Below are 17,301 nucleotides of genomic sequence, written 5' to 3'. Positions count from 1 at the left end.
CCGGCGCAGACAAAGCCAGGGGTTCTCCCCGCGCATCCCGGCCGCAGAAACAGCCGGCAGCAGCTCGCCTTGGCGGGGAGCCCTGCCGCCACCGGGCTCGGCAGGTGGAAACCCCGCAAAGGTGCGGGATTTTCCCTCTCCCAGACCCCGGGCCAGCCGCGCCCGGGGGCGCTCCGAGAGAGGAGCCGTGCTCGGTACAGGTGTGGGGATTGGAATCGCGCCTAAAGCCCCCAAAGCCCGTCCATCCTCTAGCCCAGCTCGTCCCTTCTCTCCCCTCCCAGGCCAGGGGACACCGGGAGCCGCCCGGGCCGGACCGGGAGATGCTGCAGGTGGAGCATCCCCCTCGGCATCCTGCGGGAAGGGAAGGTTTAAACCCCAGCTGAGGGGGCTTTTCTCCCCATCCTGCCCACGGAGGAGGGCTCAGGCTTGCGGTGAGGCTTGGGACCAGGAATTTGCTCACGGGAAGTTGGGTTTGCTCGTTTGTGTACGTGGCAGGTGACAAGGCGCTGCTGCGCCCTCGGGGATGGCAGCCCTCGGGGTGACAGTGAGTCTCCAAAAATCCTTTGGCATTGCTCAGGTCCTGCCGGATTAGCACAGCCATAGTTGGGTTGTGTTGGGTTTTTTTCTCTTCCCTCTTCTTTTTTTTTTTTTCCCCCAAGCCCACTGAGGCAGAGAAGAGGCAGACTCAGCCATAGGAAGGTGGTTAGTGATGTCACAAGTTTGGTCTTTTCAATAAAAGCAATGGAGAAGGGTCTCCCTCACTATATATATTAGGGGAAGCATCTGTTCTTCATAATAAAAAGAGCAGCAAGGGAGAAAAGCACCTGCTTTTAACACCCTTTATTTAGCCCTAATCTGTTACAGGCAGAATCAAAGCTCCGTAGGCTGGATTTTTGAGAAGTATTGCCTTTATTTTTTTTTAATTTTTTATTCATTTAACTTTTTTTTTCTTTCTTTTTCTTTTTTGTTTTTTCATTTTTCTCCTTTTTAATCATAGAACATAGTTTTGGAAGCGATTGCTGAGAAGAGCAACCACTGCTGGCCAGAGTGATCTCTGAGAGGCACAGACAGCTGTAACTCAAGGAAAAGGTGAAGTGATAAATTGAGAAGAAACTTCAGGATTCTGAGTTTATAGAGGCTATTTATTTTTCCTGAGTCTGTAAAGGATGATATGTGTTGGTTTTTGGTGTGGTTTTTTTTTTTTTTAAGAAATCATTTCTGGGGAGAGGAAATTCTAAAAATGTTTGATGGAAATTTTACTTTTAACATGAGCAATGCACCTTATGAGTTTGTGGGGGTTGTTTTCTGGGGATGTCACAATTATTTTTAATTAGCCGAAAGGGTAGTGTAAATCAAACACGCCTATTAGCTACAAGTTTTAATTTATAGCCTACCAGGCGTTCAGGGAATTTATTTACAGCATAAACGATTTAATGTTTTCAGCATGATTTCTATTTCAGCCTTTATGCTGTTTTATTTGCCTGTGTGGTGTGGAATCTGGGCTTTTAAATCGCCTCAGCAAGCGTCGCTTAACTTAACTTCAAATAACCTGTAGGTAGAAAAACGCTTTGCTTTGCACCTAAACCTTCCCGGAGCGCCTGCTTTAATTCGGGGGCAGGATGAGAAGGAGCCGGCACGCCTCAGTGTGTTTTGTTGCGGCTGGTGAGGGTGTTGGGAAAGCATTCCCTGTAAATCAGGCTGTCAGCGGCACCACCAGCTGCCCCTCCGCGGGATCCGGGAGAGCATCCCGGGATGCTGCGGGCACGGAGCTGGATCCCAGGTGTGCGCTGAACGCGGGGAGCTGGGCGAGCAGGGCATTCCCTCCGGATGGGGCTGCGGGCGAGGGGAGCGCTGCCCTGGCTCTGTCCCCGTGTCCCCCTGGAGCAGCCGGGGCAGCTCCGTGCCCCGACAAGGCTGGAGAGGCGTCACCTTCGGCTTCCACACCGGTGCGGTCCCGACATGGAAAAGTTTGGTGCCTCCAAAATTTGTGTCGGGGATGCGGGGCTGCCGGTGCCCGCCGTGGTTCGGGGCTGACCGGGGTTAACCGGGGCTGACCTGGGTTAACCGGGGCTGACCGGGGCTGACCGGGGCTGCCCTCCCGCCTCTCCGGCCACCGCTGTCCCCGCACAGCCCCGCGGCGCTGGGGAGCGCAACCTGGCGCAGCGGTTTGCAGCGCCCTGGCCAGGCTGAGAAGGAGGGCGAAGTGGAAGGCGAAAAAGGGAGAGGAGGAGAAAACTTTCCACTAGTTTACTTTTTTGGCCAGGAGCGCCTGTGTTCATAGAGCGCGAGTCCTCCCCCCAGCCCTCCCCCTGAGCTCCCCCCTCCCTGCACAATTAGCATCATTAGGAGCCGACCCTCCGGCTAATAGGGGAACGGCGAGCAGCCACGGTAGGTGCGTGCGAGGAAAGGCGGCAGCAGTCCCGGGCAGCGCTGTGGGGCATGGGCTAAAAAGCGCTCCCCACGATGGGAGGAATCCCCGCGGCAGGGGAGACGCTGACCCGGGGGTAAACACAAAAAGGGAGAGCTGGAAGGTGAGCGAGAGAGGAGTGAGGCTGCAGAAGATGCGGAGAGCTTGCTCGGAGTGCTTGGGGTCCTGAGTGCATGTGCTGCCGGGTGTTTCCCTTTCTTCGCTCCTTTTTGGTTGCGGGCCCGGGCGGCGCTGATTCCCAGTCTCCGTTTTGGCTGTGAGTATCCCGCCCGGGCTCTCGCTCTCTCCGCACATGTTCCTAGGGCGCCATCTCTTTGCAAAACCCTCCGTCCTGCCGCAGGTCTCCCACAGGCTGCTCCGGAGCGTGTGAACATCGCGGGCTGCAGCCCAGTCCAACCTGCCGAGCCAAGCGTGCTTCCCAGCCCCTGAGCCTCCAGGGGCTGCCGCTCCTCCCAGACCGCTCGGGCTCTCCAGACCTTTGCTTGTCTCTCTCCTTGTCGCCGCTTGTCTCTCTCCTTGTCGCTGTTGGGGACCAAAAACTTTCTGGCAGCTGGAGACGTAAACCTGACCCCTTTTTTTTTTTTTTTTTTTCTGCAGAGGTATTACTGAAAGACAGATGTGGGGATGCGTTTCCCCTCCGCCTCAGGCTGTGTGTGTGTGCTTGTGTGTCCGCGCGTGTTTACAGGGAAGCGAGCAGCTGAGCTGACTTTTGGGAATCTTTCCTTATCTGCAAAGAGGGCTTCTGCTGTAACATAAAGCCCTGAGAGACAGGCTGAGCGGACTAGAACTAGGCAGGGCTCAGGGAGCCCACTGAACCCCGCTCTAACCCTGCTCAGATGAGAGCTAGATGCTTTTTGAACTAACACCGAGAGAGATCTTGCCTGCGGGCAGCGAGACACAGAGAGAGGGAGGGAGGGAGGGAAGAGGGAGGGAGGGAGGGAGGGAGAGGCAGACAGCAAGGAAGGGAGAGAGACAGAGCGAAGTTTGGAAGGAGTGAGCCGAGAGCTCAGAAAGTTTGTTTTTCCTTCAGAGCCTCGGAGCTGGTAGAGCCGAAGCGGGGACTCCTTGAGGACGGCGCTGGCGCATCTGTCCCTCGGGACTGACCTCTCTTTCCTCGCAGGTTTTAAGCCCCCGAGGATACAATGTTCGCTAAACTCTTCCAGCAGTGGAGTTTCGCAGTGTTCCTGCTGAGTTATTCCGTGCCCTCCTACGGGAGATCAGTAGAGGGGATCAGCCGCAGACTGTGAGTTTCTCTTTTTCTTTTCTTCTTCGCCCTTATCCGCCCTGGCTGTGGCGGCGGGGCCGTGGGGATGGAGAGATGAAGGAGGGATGGAGGGAAGGAGGGAGCCCGGGAGGCTCCGCAGCGCTGCCGGCTCTGAGCGGGGCCGGCCCGGGTTACCTGCTCCAGGTGCTCACCTGAGAGCCAGGAGGAGGCACTGGGGCAGGGAAGGGGCGCTTTGCAGCTGTCTGACCTTACAGAGCCCCGGGGGAGGCGATGTGAAAGCTCAGGGGCTTCTCTTCCCACACACCTGGGTGATTGTTGAGCAGCTGCCCGCGACCCTCGCAGGGAGCATCCCGGTTTATCCAAATGCTGCGTGTGTGTTACACTGACTTACAGACACTTCATCGGCTCTGGCGTGGAGCCAGTGTTGATAGGGGTAGGGGAAACACGCAGAAGTGAGGGCCATCGTGACACTGAAGTACTGAACAATTTCTTTGGACTTCTGCCACTTCAGGACAAAAAAAAATATATATTCAGTCCAGTTTTTGAGTCCAGTCCAATTTTTGAGTCCAGTATCTTACTTATAGGCAGAGGCATATTTTTTGATAAATGATAGTGTAACTTAAGACAGTCTGTTCAGGAAATGACCTTTTGCTTCTTCCAAAATAATCAGCGTGGTTTATAGTAATACCCGTACACAAAGTGCAGGAGAAGGCTCTGTGCTGATGCAGGAGCAGCTGTCTCACACATCCAACTCGCTGGCTTTCTCTGGACTTGCATGAGATTTTCTAAGGAAGAAACACCTCAGTCACACTGGGGAGGGCTGTATTGTTATTCAGTTCCAAAGGAAGCCAAGTTGGAGAGAGAGGGCTGGAAAATCCGATCACAACTTACAGGGAAACATGACACAGCAAACAATTTCTGATGGGTTTCCTTGTAAATGTTTTATTACATACATAAGGACAGGAGCTCCAAATAGCATTTCCTCTGCCAGTTAAGCAACACACATAATAATAATAATAATAATAATTTTAAAAAACCCCAAACACCCAAAAGAAAAAAAATAATTACCCCAGGTGAAGCGACTTCAGACACACCTAAAGTTTGGCACCAGGCAGAGAGCTATTACAAATCTCCTACAGCAAATTGTGTAGAACATGTTATTGCTGATAATGTTACAGTGCATTATTCTCAGTCCATTAACTTTTAAATGCTTTGTACTCCTGAAAGCTGTTCTTGGGCTGCTTCTTTCTTTTGGGACCATATTATATAGAGAAATCAAACTTCAGTTTCAAAAATAAATAAAAAAAGAAAATAGTTGAAGTGCAGTTAGATGCTGTTATTTTCTTGGCTAGGAAACTCTGAACTGGATCTAAGCCAAAATTGGTTGTAAAAAAAAATATTTTTAGAGAAATACTCTTTCTCTTTTTGAAGTTAGTGTAGTTCTAGCACTTGTTTTTAAAGGTCAGGATTAGAGGTCTTCCCAACTTCCCCGTTCTGTCCTGACAGGGGGGAAGAAAAGTGTAAGCTAACCAGTGAAAACGCATTTCTCAGCTCCCTCTTTGCTCTGGCTTGTAAAACACACACAAGAAACCAGTCAGCTGTCAGTTAGTGGCATTCATGTATTTTTGTTTGTGGGCACAGCACAAACACAGACACCACACTCAAACATGTGTCCTGTTTTAATATCACCACAAACCATTCCTAGAGTTAATGGTTAATAACTCATTTAGACTTTGAGATTTTTTTTTTCTCAGTCAAAAACTGAAGCCAGTAATGGATGAAAATACTGAAGCACATTATTACAGACATGCAAAAATAATCAAAATTACATAGGCCTGGTTCTAGAGACTTTGATGAAGTGAATATCTCATGGCAAGCAACAACAAATTGTCCCAAGAAAAGATTTCCAGACATGTTATTTGTTATAGGAGTGCTTTAGCTGCTAAAGAACTTCTGAGAAACCAGTAATGTCTCAAAATGAAATTACATATTTTTATCATCCTGTCCAGACATCGCAGCATCATGTCCCTAGATCTGTTCAAAATATTTTTCTGAAGCCTGAGATAGGTTGAGCAGATTTCCCTCCCTTTGGAATCAGTGGCAAGGGCATTCAGTTTTGCAAAATACAGAGAGCTGACTGAATCCTCCTCAGTTATTTTCCTGAATTTAGGATCAGACCCAACATGAACAGTCAAGGATAATAGCAGCTAAATAAGAGCAGCTCTCTGAGATTGAAAGTGGTAGCTTGAAGAATGTTGCCTTCTAGAAATGCTAGATATCTCAAGGAAAAAAAAAAAAAGAAGGAGGAATGTGCCTGAAAAGAGCAGCTTATCTGGAAGTCCGTGAAGTCAGGATAGTCACAAGCCATGGATTTCTGCTGCTCTCCCCATGATGAGACACTCAGCCTCATGTGTACACAGTGTACTTGGACCCAGTAATTAGTTTGGATGCTCTGGTCAAGTACAAACCATCAACATCCCTCTCTCAAAAGTGTCTGCCACATGCAAGCTTAGCATTTACTGCTCTTGGTTTGGGTACAGGATCCTTTTCCTTGGAGGAGAGGTGTGTTTTATAGAAGGATGGAAGGGACCTCTAGTGGGTCATCTTAACCCTAACAGCCTAATGTTTTTTTTCCATATTGTGGCCAATATGTGAATGCAATCATTGCAGCCTCCATTGCCTTCCTGCTCTGAGTGTGTGGGTGAGATATTGTTGATATCTCCATTATGAAGCACTTCTTACATCAGTCCTCTTGGGCAAGCCTTTCTCCATGACTTATAAACATAGGAGTTGTTTGAATAACTGAGGCAGAAAGAGGCAGGAGGTCACAGAGATATGTATCTACCACATCTTTGTTTCAAGGAGGTTTTTTTGGTCTAGAGTATACAAAGGAAGCTGGTAGGCAAAATGTAATCCTTAAGTCTGGCTGAGTAATAGAAGTCATGTGAAATGTAACACTACATAATGTTATACAATCATCTGGAATAGCAGAATGTTATTTGGGGCCAGACTTGATGCTAAATATCATACAGACATTTAAAGAGAAACCTTCCCTCTTTGGCACACCAGTCCCTCACACGTCAATCCCTGCATTATTTTGGAAATGCATACTCACTCAAGATGTAGATCTTGTAATGCTCTCTGGCTGCCTTGTGTGTACTGGAACCAAATGTTTAAGTTTCAGCTCTGTAAAATGGAATAGGCTTTCAATCAAGAGGACTTTAATAACAGGCTTTGGAGAGTCAAGATTTTGTCACAGTGGGGAAGTTGACCAAATACACATTAGAGGATTAAGGCAGCTTTGGGTTGTCTGTGATAGAAGGAATTATCCTTGGTAGTTCACAAGAGGCAGTAGGAAAGCTTTGCTCATCACATGAGACACTGGTTTACACTCCCTAAAGCACGGAGATCTCATACACTTTCTATGAACTAGGAGAGTGAAAGCAGAACTGCATTTCCCATGCAAATTTGCTGAGAAAACAGACTACTGAGGCTCAGAATGTAACCTGAGTCACACTGGACAGCCTGACAGGCAGCAGGGAGGCAGCCACACAGAGGAGCCCAGGGCGCTGGTTTTATTGGCCTACTTGCCAGTCAGGCTGACCCTAATGAGAAGGGTGTTGGAGATGGCTCTTGTTCAAAAAAACTTCTTCTGAGGCAGATCACAAGCTTGTGCTAATGGTCACAGCTGCACTGAAGGGAAAGACATGATATGGGATCAGCTAAATGCATTATCACATTGCATTTTTGCTTAGGGACATTTAGAAGAGGGGCATAAAATATTTGTCCTAAAGGATGAAGTCATCCAAAACTGATTTTGGGACACTTAAAACACAAACAATATTTGATGACATGTGTGCTTACAAGCCTCTGTACATTCAGAGCTGATTTTGAGCAAGATTTGGACAGTCATCTTCCAGTTTCATTGTGGAACGGGGGAAAGCTGCTCTTTGAATTTTGCACTGAGCAATAGAGATGTAGTGTCACTTCAATCCATCACTTGAACCCAATGCTCAAAAAGTGCAGCCCTACAAAGACAGAAATTGAAGGGGATGCTCTTAAAACAGAGCTGCTTGAATTTGCCAACTTCCAATAGCTCTACTGTTGATCAAGTCATAAACCTGAAGAGTTTGGCTGAGGAGACTGAGAAAGAGAACCTGCAGAACACTCCCAAATATTTTGCATTTTCAAATCTGGTAACATAGCAGGAGGGATGGAAGGAAGGAATATTCACTCCTAGTGATGTGTCTTCTCCCAGTTCACCTGCATGCAGAAACCACTTCTTACCCAGCTAAGTGACCAAATGATCACAGGACAAGCAAGGCAGTGAATGGAATTTCTTTGTGAGAATCCAGTCACATGCCATATCCTGATGCCAGAGGAGAGATTCCATAGCCGAACTTTGCATGCTGGAGTAGAGCAATTGGAAGGATAAACTGTATTATTGTACTCATGGGCATGTAGCTAAAATCCCAGCTTGTGCTCTGTCTGTGGTTCACAGCACAGCTGTGCATCTATTCCACTTCAAGTAAAAGCCATGTATTTTCTCACATTTTCTCTGGTTATTTATTATCCAGGTGTCATTTGTATCTTCTTTCCTCAGATGTTTAATACATTCCTTGCCAGTACAACATCTCTAAAAGACAGATAGCTACTCAGCTCCCAGTTCCTTGAAAACAAGACAGAGCTCAGTGTACCAAAAGGTCAGGATGAACTCTGCAAAAACCACTCTAACAAACCAGGATACTTTTGAAGAAGATCCAGTGAAGAGGGTTAGCATAAAATTCAAACAGCACAGCAGACAAGAAATTCGGCCCCAAAAGTTCACACTTCAAGCAGTAGTAGGAGGGCATCTAAAACCATAATTAGACACAAGTGAGCAAGCAGGAAATCCATAGGAGTGGCTGAGGCTCTTTGCTGATGCTCAGGTTGCCTCCTTGGATAGTTCATTGTGGACTGAAGTGCTTGTGCTTTAGGCACCCAAAATAAAACATTTTTCCCTTACACTCCTGCATTTGCACTTATTTAAATGTTGGAGTAAAATGCACTTTTATGTGCTTGTTTATGTTTATGAAGCACATGACTGAGCAGAAGTAAATCACAGATGCTGTATAAACACTGCTTCCAGCTCCAACACAAGGGCTGGGTTTTCCCTCTCTTGCTGCATTATCTGACCCTTTAGTTTTCCTATCTCTGGCAAGTGCCTTCCTGCTTTTACTGCCTCAAGTGTGATATATTAAGAGTCATGATGCTTTCCTAGAACAGAGCAGTGACTAATCCAGCTCCAACGGTGTGTGATCGGTCAGCTGAGAATTATTACCCACTTAGGTCTTTCTCTTCTCTGCTGAGAGCAGCTACTCTGAGGATGAAGCAGGACTTGCTCCAGCAGTCTGGCTTCACTGGATGTCTCCAAGCCTGGTACATGGTCACTGCGGCCACCACAGCCAGAGAAGAGAGGAGCTTTGCCAAACACTGGGCAATAACCAAATCCTAAACATTTTTTCCCTCTCCTTTCTTTTCTTCCTTTAGCAAACGGGCTGTATCAGAGCACCAGCTATTGCATGACAAGGGCAAGTCAATCCAAGACTTAAGAAGAAGAATATTCCTTCAAAATTTAATTGAAGGTGTCAATACTGCAGAGATCCGCGCAACGTCGGAGGTGTCACCAAACCCCAAACCTGCCACCAACACCAAGAACTACCCTGTCCGGTTTGGCAGTGAGGATGAGGGCAGATACCTCACTCAGGAGACAAACAAATCACAGACATACAAGGAGCAGCCCCTGAAGGCATCAGGGAAGAAAAAGAAAGCAAAGCCTGGAAAACGTAAGGAGCAAGAGAAGAAAAAGAGGCGAACCCGCTCAGCTTGGCTAAATTCTGGCTCGTACGGAGACGTCGTGACCGAGAGCCCACTCTTGGACATCTCTGTTACTACACATAATCAAACTTTAAGGTAATTCTGCTATATTCTTTTGGGGAGCATGCCATGTATTAAACTGAAGTTGTTATCCCTTGGTGTGAGAGGCTGAGGCCAAGGCCTCACTCAAACTGGGAGTAAAAGCAGATTTTTGTGCTCGTGACTTGGCAGTGGCTTTTCAAGCACAGTCTCTGCAGGTAAGTGCCTCTTCCACCTTGCGCTGAGGACAGAGCTTTTCTTTCCTATGAGACACAATTCAGGTAAAAAAATTATTACCAAAATCTGCTTCCTGAAGCTGAGTAGCAAGTGAAGGTAATCCTGTAAAAAGGAAGCACATCGCAGTCACTAAATTTTCCCTTCCTGCTTTAAACATAGTTTATCTCCCATCGTATCTTGGTCCCACACTTGGGCCTCAGCAGATTGAAAGCTTTGACTTTTATTTAAGGCCTTGCATCTATAAAATGGTGAAGTTTTCTCTCCTTCCTCTCAACACCTCCCCTTTTTGGCAACTTTCATACCCTTGCTTTACAGTTTTTCATTTCACAGTTTAACCTTAGGGGAGAACATAGAAAAATTCTCTCTCAGTAATATCTGCAAACAATGCAGACCAGCCTTCCACCATAAAATTTTCCTGCCATTAGGATTTTTTAATTCAGCTCCATCCTTTTGCCAGCTTATGAAGCAATTACATTGCTGCTTAAAAATGTTTGGCATTGCTCTTGGAGAGGGACATGCTTCCCTTATGCATGACAGCAAAGGGTTTTTAGGGCAGTGGCCTGGAGACATCAGCCTAGATGTCCCAAGTGAATCATCCCCTTGCAGTCATCTCAGCTTGAGTGGAAATCTGCACACTTGCAGTCAAAGCCAAGGATTCCACTCTCCAGTTCTCCTCAAATGTTTGCATTTCACCAGCAAAACTCCATCTTTTTCTCTCCTCCTGCCCTTCACCTTGGCAGAACAGAGACATCTGAGCAGGGCCACTTGCTTGCACTAAATCTCTTGGAAAGAGACATCAGCTATGGGATTTACTAAAATCCAGCCTGGGGTTTAGCTTTACAGGCCACAGTTTGCAATGTTTGCTCCAACACCTCAGCTTGTGCTGGCACCTACAGGAGCTGCCAACACCTGGGGCTGGGCACTCAGACCATGGGCCAGGGTATCCCTGACCATAAACCAGGGTATTCCTGACCATAAACCAGGGTATCCCAGACATAAACCAGGGTATCCCAGACCACAGACCAGCTGGCATGGCTATAGCAGGTAGGAGGGAAGTAAGAGACACTGGTTTGTCTCAGCACCTTAGGAAAGGCAAACTTCAGGATTCTACTCAGGAGGTTTCAATAGATATCAAGGGACTGTGTTGGTCAGTAAGCAACAGCTGTCTTGAGCACAAAGAAATCTAAAATGCAGGGAGAAATATCCTAGGGAATTTCAACAGTTCTTTTTCTTGCTGTGCTGAGTTTGGTGTCCATCTAATGGGATGTAAAAAAGAGCTGCAGGTACAACCCTGGTGATTTTCTCAGTTCAGCCTTTCTGCCTGAAGTGTGACTGGGTGGCTGAAGGCTCTCCGCTTTACTGTGGAGCCCAACATCCAAATGCAGCATTTCTCACAGATTCCTAAAAAGAACCTATATTTTAGATAATTAATTGGAGATGATTAAACAAGGAGAATCCTTTAAAAAAAGAAAAGGGAAATCCTCCTTCTCAAGTACAGAGAACATGTTGGTTCAGCCCTAACAAACTTCTAGTACCTGAGTTTTTAGTTATCTCAGTAGGCTGGCAAAAGATATAAGCTTTAAGCATGATTTTCACAGTATCTCTGTGCTTCTTTTCTGCTGAACACCCCGGATTAAATCTTCATACCAATTCTTTCTGATCAGTCTCAAAAACAAAATTTTGGGTTTAGGTCCAAAAAAATTGGACAGCAATAATATAAACTCTAGATCTTTTGACTTACTACAAGGAGTATCTCATGGAAGAAACCAACCTTGCAAAACCTAGGTCCAAATCACAGAATGCAGCTTGCAAATTATCATTAGTACAGAGCCCACTGTCAAGACGTGGCTTAGCTTAAACTTTAAAACCAAGCCTAAAATCCAGGCTAAATTGCACATGTCAGCCTCTTAGAAATAGGCCTGAGTGGTGCAGAAACACACACATACACAGCCATGCTGTATGAATTATGTGCCGCTGTTACACCTCTTGGAATATATCCTGAAATGGACCCTAATATTTTTTTAGCTAATTATCAAGGAGCTTCATGCAAGCATTTCCATGCCAGGCACTTTAAAAGTTTTTTCTCATGAACATTCCAGCTATATTTCCATTTAAATTAAATTAAGGTGCTCTTACTTAATTTCCAAGAAAAACCTTTTGAATGAGTAAACTCCTGAATGATAGATGTAGCTTCCCTTTTAATGTGCATGTTAAGAAAACCTTTCAAACTCTCCAGGAGCTGAGTTTTGTTGTGTCTCACACACCCACAGGATGTTACCCCCGGCTCTGGTGATCAGCACAGGGAATCCCACTCCATCCTGTATCTCCACCTTCCACCCTTGGGTGTTTCCCAGGGAACCCCTAAAAAACACGTGTGCTGTTCACAGGGACAGAAGGGAAAAAAACACCTCAACCCTTCAGCATTTCCTGCAGCACCTCTGAGCAACTTCGTGTTGGAGTACAAGGAATCCACTGAAAGCTCTGCCTTGTTCTCACAGGGAGAGAACTGACACCAGCCTGCAGCATCCCCTGGAAAACCCCCAGCCCTCAGGACTGGGTGCAGCTGATTGCTGAATGCAGCAGGAGCTGGAGGGTGGCAGGATGGGATGGTTGCTTTCTTTCAGAACCAAGCTGTCTGGCTCCCAGAGAGAAAGTTTCAGGATTAGAGGGTTATTATTCAGGATTATTTTCACTCAGTCAGGCACAGGAAGAGATACTATCAAGGGTGTGCTTGCTCCAAGCCCTGAGCAGCCTTTGCTCACACACACACCACAGCCCCCTGCCTAAGGGGTGGTCTATCAGTGGGAAAAAGAGACCAAATAAGCTCCATGGCACTGCTTTAATCAGAACATGGCACCACCCCAGCAGTTAACACAGCACCCCAGCAGTTAACAAGGACTACTGTATTTTTTTTTTCATCACTTGACATTTTTATCATAGGGTGATACAATTCTTGTGCCTGTAGCACTCAGGAATCTTCTTGCATGAGGCTCTAAATAAAAAAAGAAAAGCCCCTTTCCATTCCTCTGAGGGTACAATGGCCTCAGTGTGTGACAAACTGTGGGTCATCACCCTCCTAGACGGGTTGCATTGAGAAAAACATAACAGAGATCTTGAATAAATGTCTGAAACTGTGACGTGGTCAAACAGGCCCTGTCATGGCAGAGGGTTACTAGCAGGGCACACCTGTTACAGTCTGTGGCATTCTTGCTATTGATTCTATGTCCACATATTTGAAGTGAAAAAGTGAAAATTAATTAATTAATTTTTCTGGTTTTTCTGTCCTTTCTTTTCTTTGCAGGAGGCGCTGATGTTTTCAGCAAGAGATATTTGGAAGACACATTGCAGTATTCTGTAATAGTGAACATATGGGAAGTATTAAAATATTTATTACCTGTAAATATTGTAAATGCTCAGAATAAAACCTTTTCCCCCCATTGCTCTCTGAAACTGCACATTTGGTTATTGTGAATTTTCCTTTTTTTTTTTTTGGCTAAGGCTAAGACAATTATTATTGTCCCATTTACCATAATTTATTTTGTTGACAGGTGTATTTATTTTGTGAACGTATCTTGGTGCTGCTGACTTTCTATATTTTTTGTAACATAATGCACTTTAGATATACATATTGAGTACATTGATAACTGACATAAAATGTTCCTGTTTTGTGGTTGATTTCAATGAATGCCTACATACAATTGTTCAAACTGATTTTCCTTTGTGCATGTATAATAGCAGTATTTTAAAATTTGTAAAGAATGTCTAATAAAATATAATCTAATTAAATCATGACTCAGAAGGGAAAATGCGTTTTTTGGGGAATTTCAAGAGCAGGAACAATTCTTTTATTTGCTACATCTGAAAATTGTTTTAAATGTAATGTGTTTACATTGGTCTAAACTCCCACATTTTCATATTAGCTTTCACTTAAAGATCACTCAGAATGTGTTTTTGTTCCAGTGCTCTATTTCAAGTTAGCTCAGTCGCTGAACAGCCTGGGGGTGGAAAAAGGTCCCAGTGCAGGGAAGAAGATTCCCAAGTTGCCCAGGCCCAGAACCCCAAATTTGGCTCTCCAAACTGCAGGGAATGAGGAGCAGCCCCAGAGGATGGGGTATATAAAAGATGCTTGGTTCCCACTGCTCTGGGCAGGTCTCATGTCCTGGGCTCCCAACACCTCTGTCCCAAGAGCCAGATGGCCACAGCACTCAGCTCTTTGTGCTTCTGAGTGAGGGGGAAAATCCTGTTTTCTGGGTGAATATACAGAGGGAGGAGAGGCTGCAAACTGACCAGGTGCTCTTGCACTGCTGGAATAAACTTTCCCCTCTCCCACCACAAAGATGCCTCACACGGCTCTGTTTCCAAAACCATCTGCATGAATCCTGCTTCTCCATGGATGAGACCAGCTAAGAGAGACTCCCTTCAAGACTTCTGAAGGAAACATGAGAAAAAAAGTCATGGTCTATCACTTCTTCTTGCTTTTATCCCTTTTGTCTTCAAATCACAGCAGCAGCTGTGGGGGCAACCTGAATAAGGGAATTGTTTCACAGAGATATCTGAACTTTGTAAAGTTCAACTGAATTTCCTCTGTCCCACTCCTTCAACACCAGCAACACCAGAAAAAATGCAAGCACGGAAAAATAAATTACAAATCCTGGGAATTTTAAGATAGTTCTTGTAATTGTTGCTCTGTCCTGTAGTTGCCAGACTTTTCTTTTTTATTCTTCTTTCCTTTTTTTTAAGTGCCATCTTTTTCCATTGCCAAAGTACAGCCATCATGTAATATAAACCAGATGTATTTCTGCTCCCTTCCCAATCTTGCAGAAAAACTACCTCCAAGAAAATACTAAAAGCAGGAAAACTTGAGAAAAAAAAATTACCCATCCTTCCCAATCTGCTTCTCTGAAGTGTGAAATTCAACGCTTCATTATGTCCAGTTAATTACAGCAGCCACAGAGCATGTGCATGCTGTTTCCTTTTCAGACGAAAAATATTATACATGATGAAGCATAGCACTAAGGAAAAAAGGCAGGGTTTCTGCACATTTTTGACTTGGCCTCTTTGCACATCCTGCCTATTTATAGTATCCAGCTAATGCTTGGATTTATACAACTGAAGTCGACTGCAACATATTCAGAAGACAATTTTGTATCTCAGGATTACCAGCATATCCCAGCTGGAACTAAAACTGAAATCTCTGGTGGGCAGAGGCAATTTATCTTCATCAGAAAGGATGAGCCTTGGCAGGCAGGGGCCCAAAGAGCATAAACCAAACCAAAAACCCAAGGGCTTAACCTTGGCTCCATAGAAGTGTCCTCCTCATAAGAGGAAAACTGATTTTGAAGTGTCTCTGCTCTGCCCTGTATCCTTCCACTGTCCATTAAGGATTTGTAATTTTTTTCCTAGTTTCCTAGAGGTAAAATCTGCAATTGTAGAGAATTTAAGCAAAACTCTTGCTTTTCTGAAAGATATTTGCACAGGCCTTACAAAATCTGTGTGTGGAGCCTGTGCTTCACAGACTCTGGTTTGAAAGTCGATGCTGCAAACTCCACCAAGCTGAGTGTAATATTTTTTGAGCTCTCAGCTCTGCAGGGAAATAAATCCTGAAGATCCCCATTTCTGAGACAAACTAGAGCAGCTTTGCCTTTCTTGTGTCCTCTCACGCACAGGAGCTGAACCATAATGAAGGCTTTTGCTGATAAAGGAGATTCCATTAAATTAGAGTGATTTTCCAGAGGCTTACAGCATGCCCAGGTGTTCCTCAAGGTGATAAAAGAGCACCCACTAGGCAGAGGATGCCCTTTCCTAATCTCCACTTTTTCCTCTGTGAGCCACAGAGGTGCTGGGGCTTCTCAGAAGAAATTCCAAAATATTTTTACCATGGGCAATACAATTGGCTTTCCTTGGTTTACATTTAAACTCATAAATTTGGCTGAAATCTCCTGAGAGGCATTTTCCAGGGTTTCAGCTAGAGAGTCAGAATTACAAAGAAATACGAGTCAGAATTACAAAGAAATTTGTAATTTGAATTACAAATTTCAGAACTACAAAAATTCAAACACGAGTCGGAATTACAAAGACATTTGTAATTTGTAATTTGAAATTTGTGAAGAAAAGAAATTTGTAATTTGAGATTTGAAGTTTGTAAAGAGTGAGGCCAGAGTGTCCCACCAGGGGATGGTGGCCTCACTCAGGTTGCCCTGAGCTGCAGTCCTGCCTCCCAGACCCGACCAGCACAGTCTGAAACTTTGTTCCTGCCCAGGACCTCCAAGGGGAGCGCAGGTTTGGCACCCCACCACATCTCTGGTTTTACAGCAGTCCCCGTGTTTACTACAGAACTTAAAAGTGGTTAAGAGACATCAGATGCTGACAGCTCTTCCCAGCAGCTCCCCTGTGCTGGACCTCCATCACAGACCTTCCCAGGCTCCGTGCACTTGGCACAGGGAGCTCATCCAACAGCAGAGTTCCTCTCGCAGAGTTTGTTTCGTGGTCCTTTGTAAATACAGACATTTATCTGGCCTTGGAGACACACAGAAAACAACCAGAGCAGTTTATGCCTGTCCTCTGGAGCGGCTCTATGCTCTCAAGGAAGGCATTTCAAGCACAGGAACTGCTTGGCTTGGTTTGAAGCATTCCCCACCCCAACCTGTGGACAGCACTATCCCAACACAATGCAGCCACAGTGCAGGGATCATGCCTGTTCACTTATGAGTAAGTGCCCTTGATCTGCTGAGCCACCACAGGGAACTTGGCTTTCTTGCAGTGATTCAGAAAGTGGGGGATTGCTGGCTGTATTTAGTTACAGCCTTTGAGAGTCTGAAACATTTTGTTATTCGGTTGTAATTTACTGCAGAGAAAAAGTGCTGTGATAGTTTTTGTGGAGTCTGAGGAGCTCTATTTATTTAAAAAAGAGATACTACTAGAGGAAGCACAAGCTACCTTTTAAGCACCTCAACATGATACCTCCCAAAATAAAATGGGAACCATCAGCATGAGGAGTTGGGTCAGATGAGCAACAAAGTCACTAAAAAGTACATTTTGTCCTCTACTGAAACCACTACTGGTTTCTGCAAATAGATTCAAGAACAAAGCAGGGAAAGAGGCACATGCATTCAACCCCAATTTTAATGGGGAGAGCACTGGGACTACCTGGAAAAGTAATTTGATTTCTTTATCCTAGTTATTACTCAAAATGGAGTCAGATTTGCCCACTTTTCTGCAGGTTTGTGAGCTGTGTGAAAAACTTGGGGCAGAAAGGTAGAGCATTAGTTCATAGCCTGCCCCTCTCCCCCTCACTGGATTGGTTGGTTGGTTGGCTGGTTGATTTTGGTGGTGGTAGTTTTGGTTTGATTGATTTGGTTTTGTTTTGGTTTGGTTTTTGGTTTGGTTTGGTTTGGTTTTGTTGGTTTTTCCCCATGGTTGCTTATCCCAGTTTTTTAATCAGGCTATGAACACAGACATCAGGTGATAAGTGACAGGTTTCATATTCACCCGGATAAAGGTGACAATGCTTAAAGAC

At 45.4% G+C, this 17,301-nt stretch overlaps 1 protein-coding gene across 5 annotated transcripts; it reads left to right on the top strand.

Moving 5' to 3' along the window:
• The first annotated feature begins 776 nt into the window (after nucleotides 1–776).
• PTHLH (parathyroid hormone like hormone) lies at nucleotides 777–13,574 on the top strand. Of its 5 annotated transcripts, none has more exons than XM_030960910.1 (5): nucleotides 777–900; nucleotides 998–1,089; nucleotides 3,549–3,671; nucleotides 9,183–9,605; nucleotides 13,087–13,574. In XM_030960910.1, exons 3-5 carry the CDS (start codon nucleotides 3,571–3,573, stop codon nucleotides 13,094–13,096), a joined length of 534 nt encoding a protein of 177 aa, XP_030816770.1. In that variant the 5' UTR covers nucleotides 777–900; nucleotides 998–1,089; nucleotides 3,549–3,570; the 3' UTR covers nucleotides 13,097–13,574. The 5 variants fall into 5 exon arrangements, with proteins under 5 accessions (XP_030816770.1, XP_030816768.1, XP_030816769.1 ...); XM_030960908.1 differs by having other exon boundaries at nucleotides 3,459–3,671; XM_030960909.1 differs by having other exon boundaries at nucleotides 787–1,089.
• Nucleotides 13,575–17,301: the final 3,727 nt, after the last annotated feature.

Source organism: Camarhynchus parvulus, chromosome 1A (genome assembly GCF_901933205.1).
Source record: "Camarhynchus parvulus chromosome 1A, STF_HiC, whole genome shotgun sequence".
Lineage (NCBI taxonomy): Eukaryota > Metazoa > Chordata > Aves > Passeriformes > Thraupidae > Camarhynchus > Camarhynchus parvulus.
This window is presented reverse-complemented; position numbering and strand designations above follow the sequence as displayed.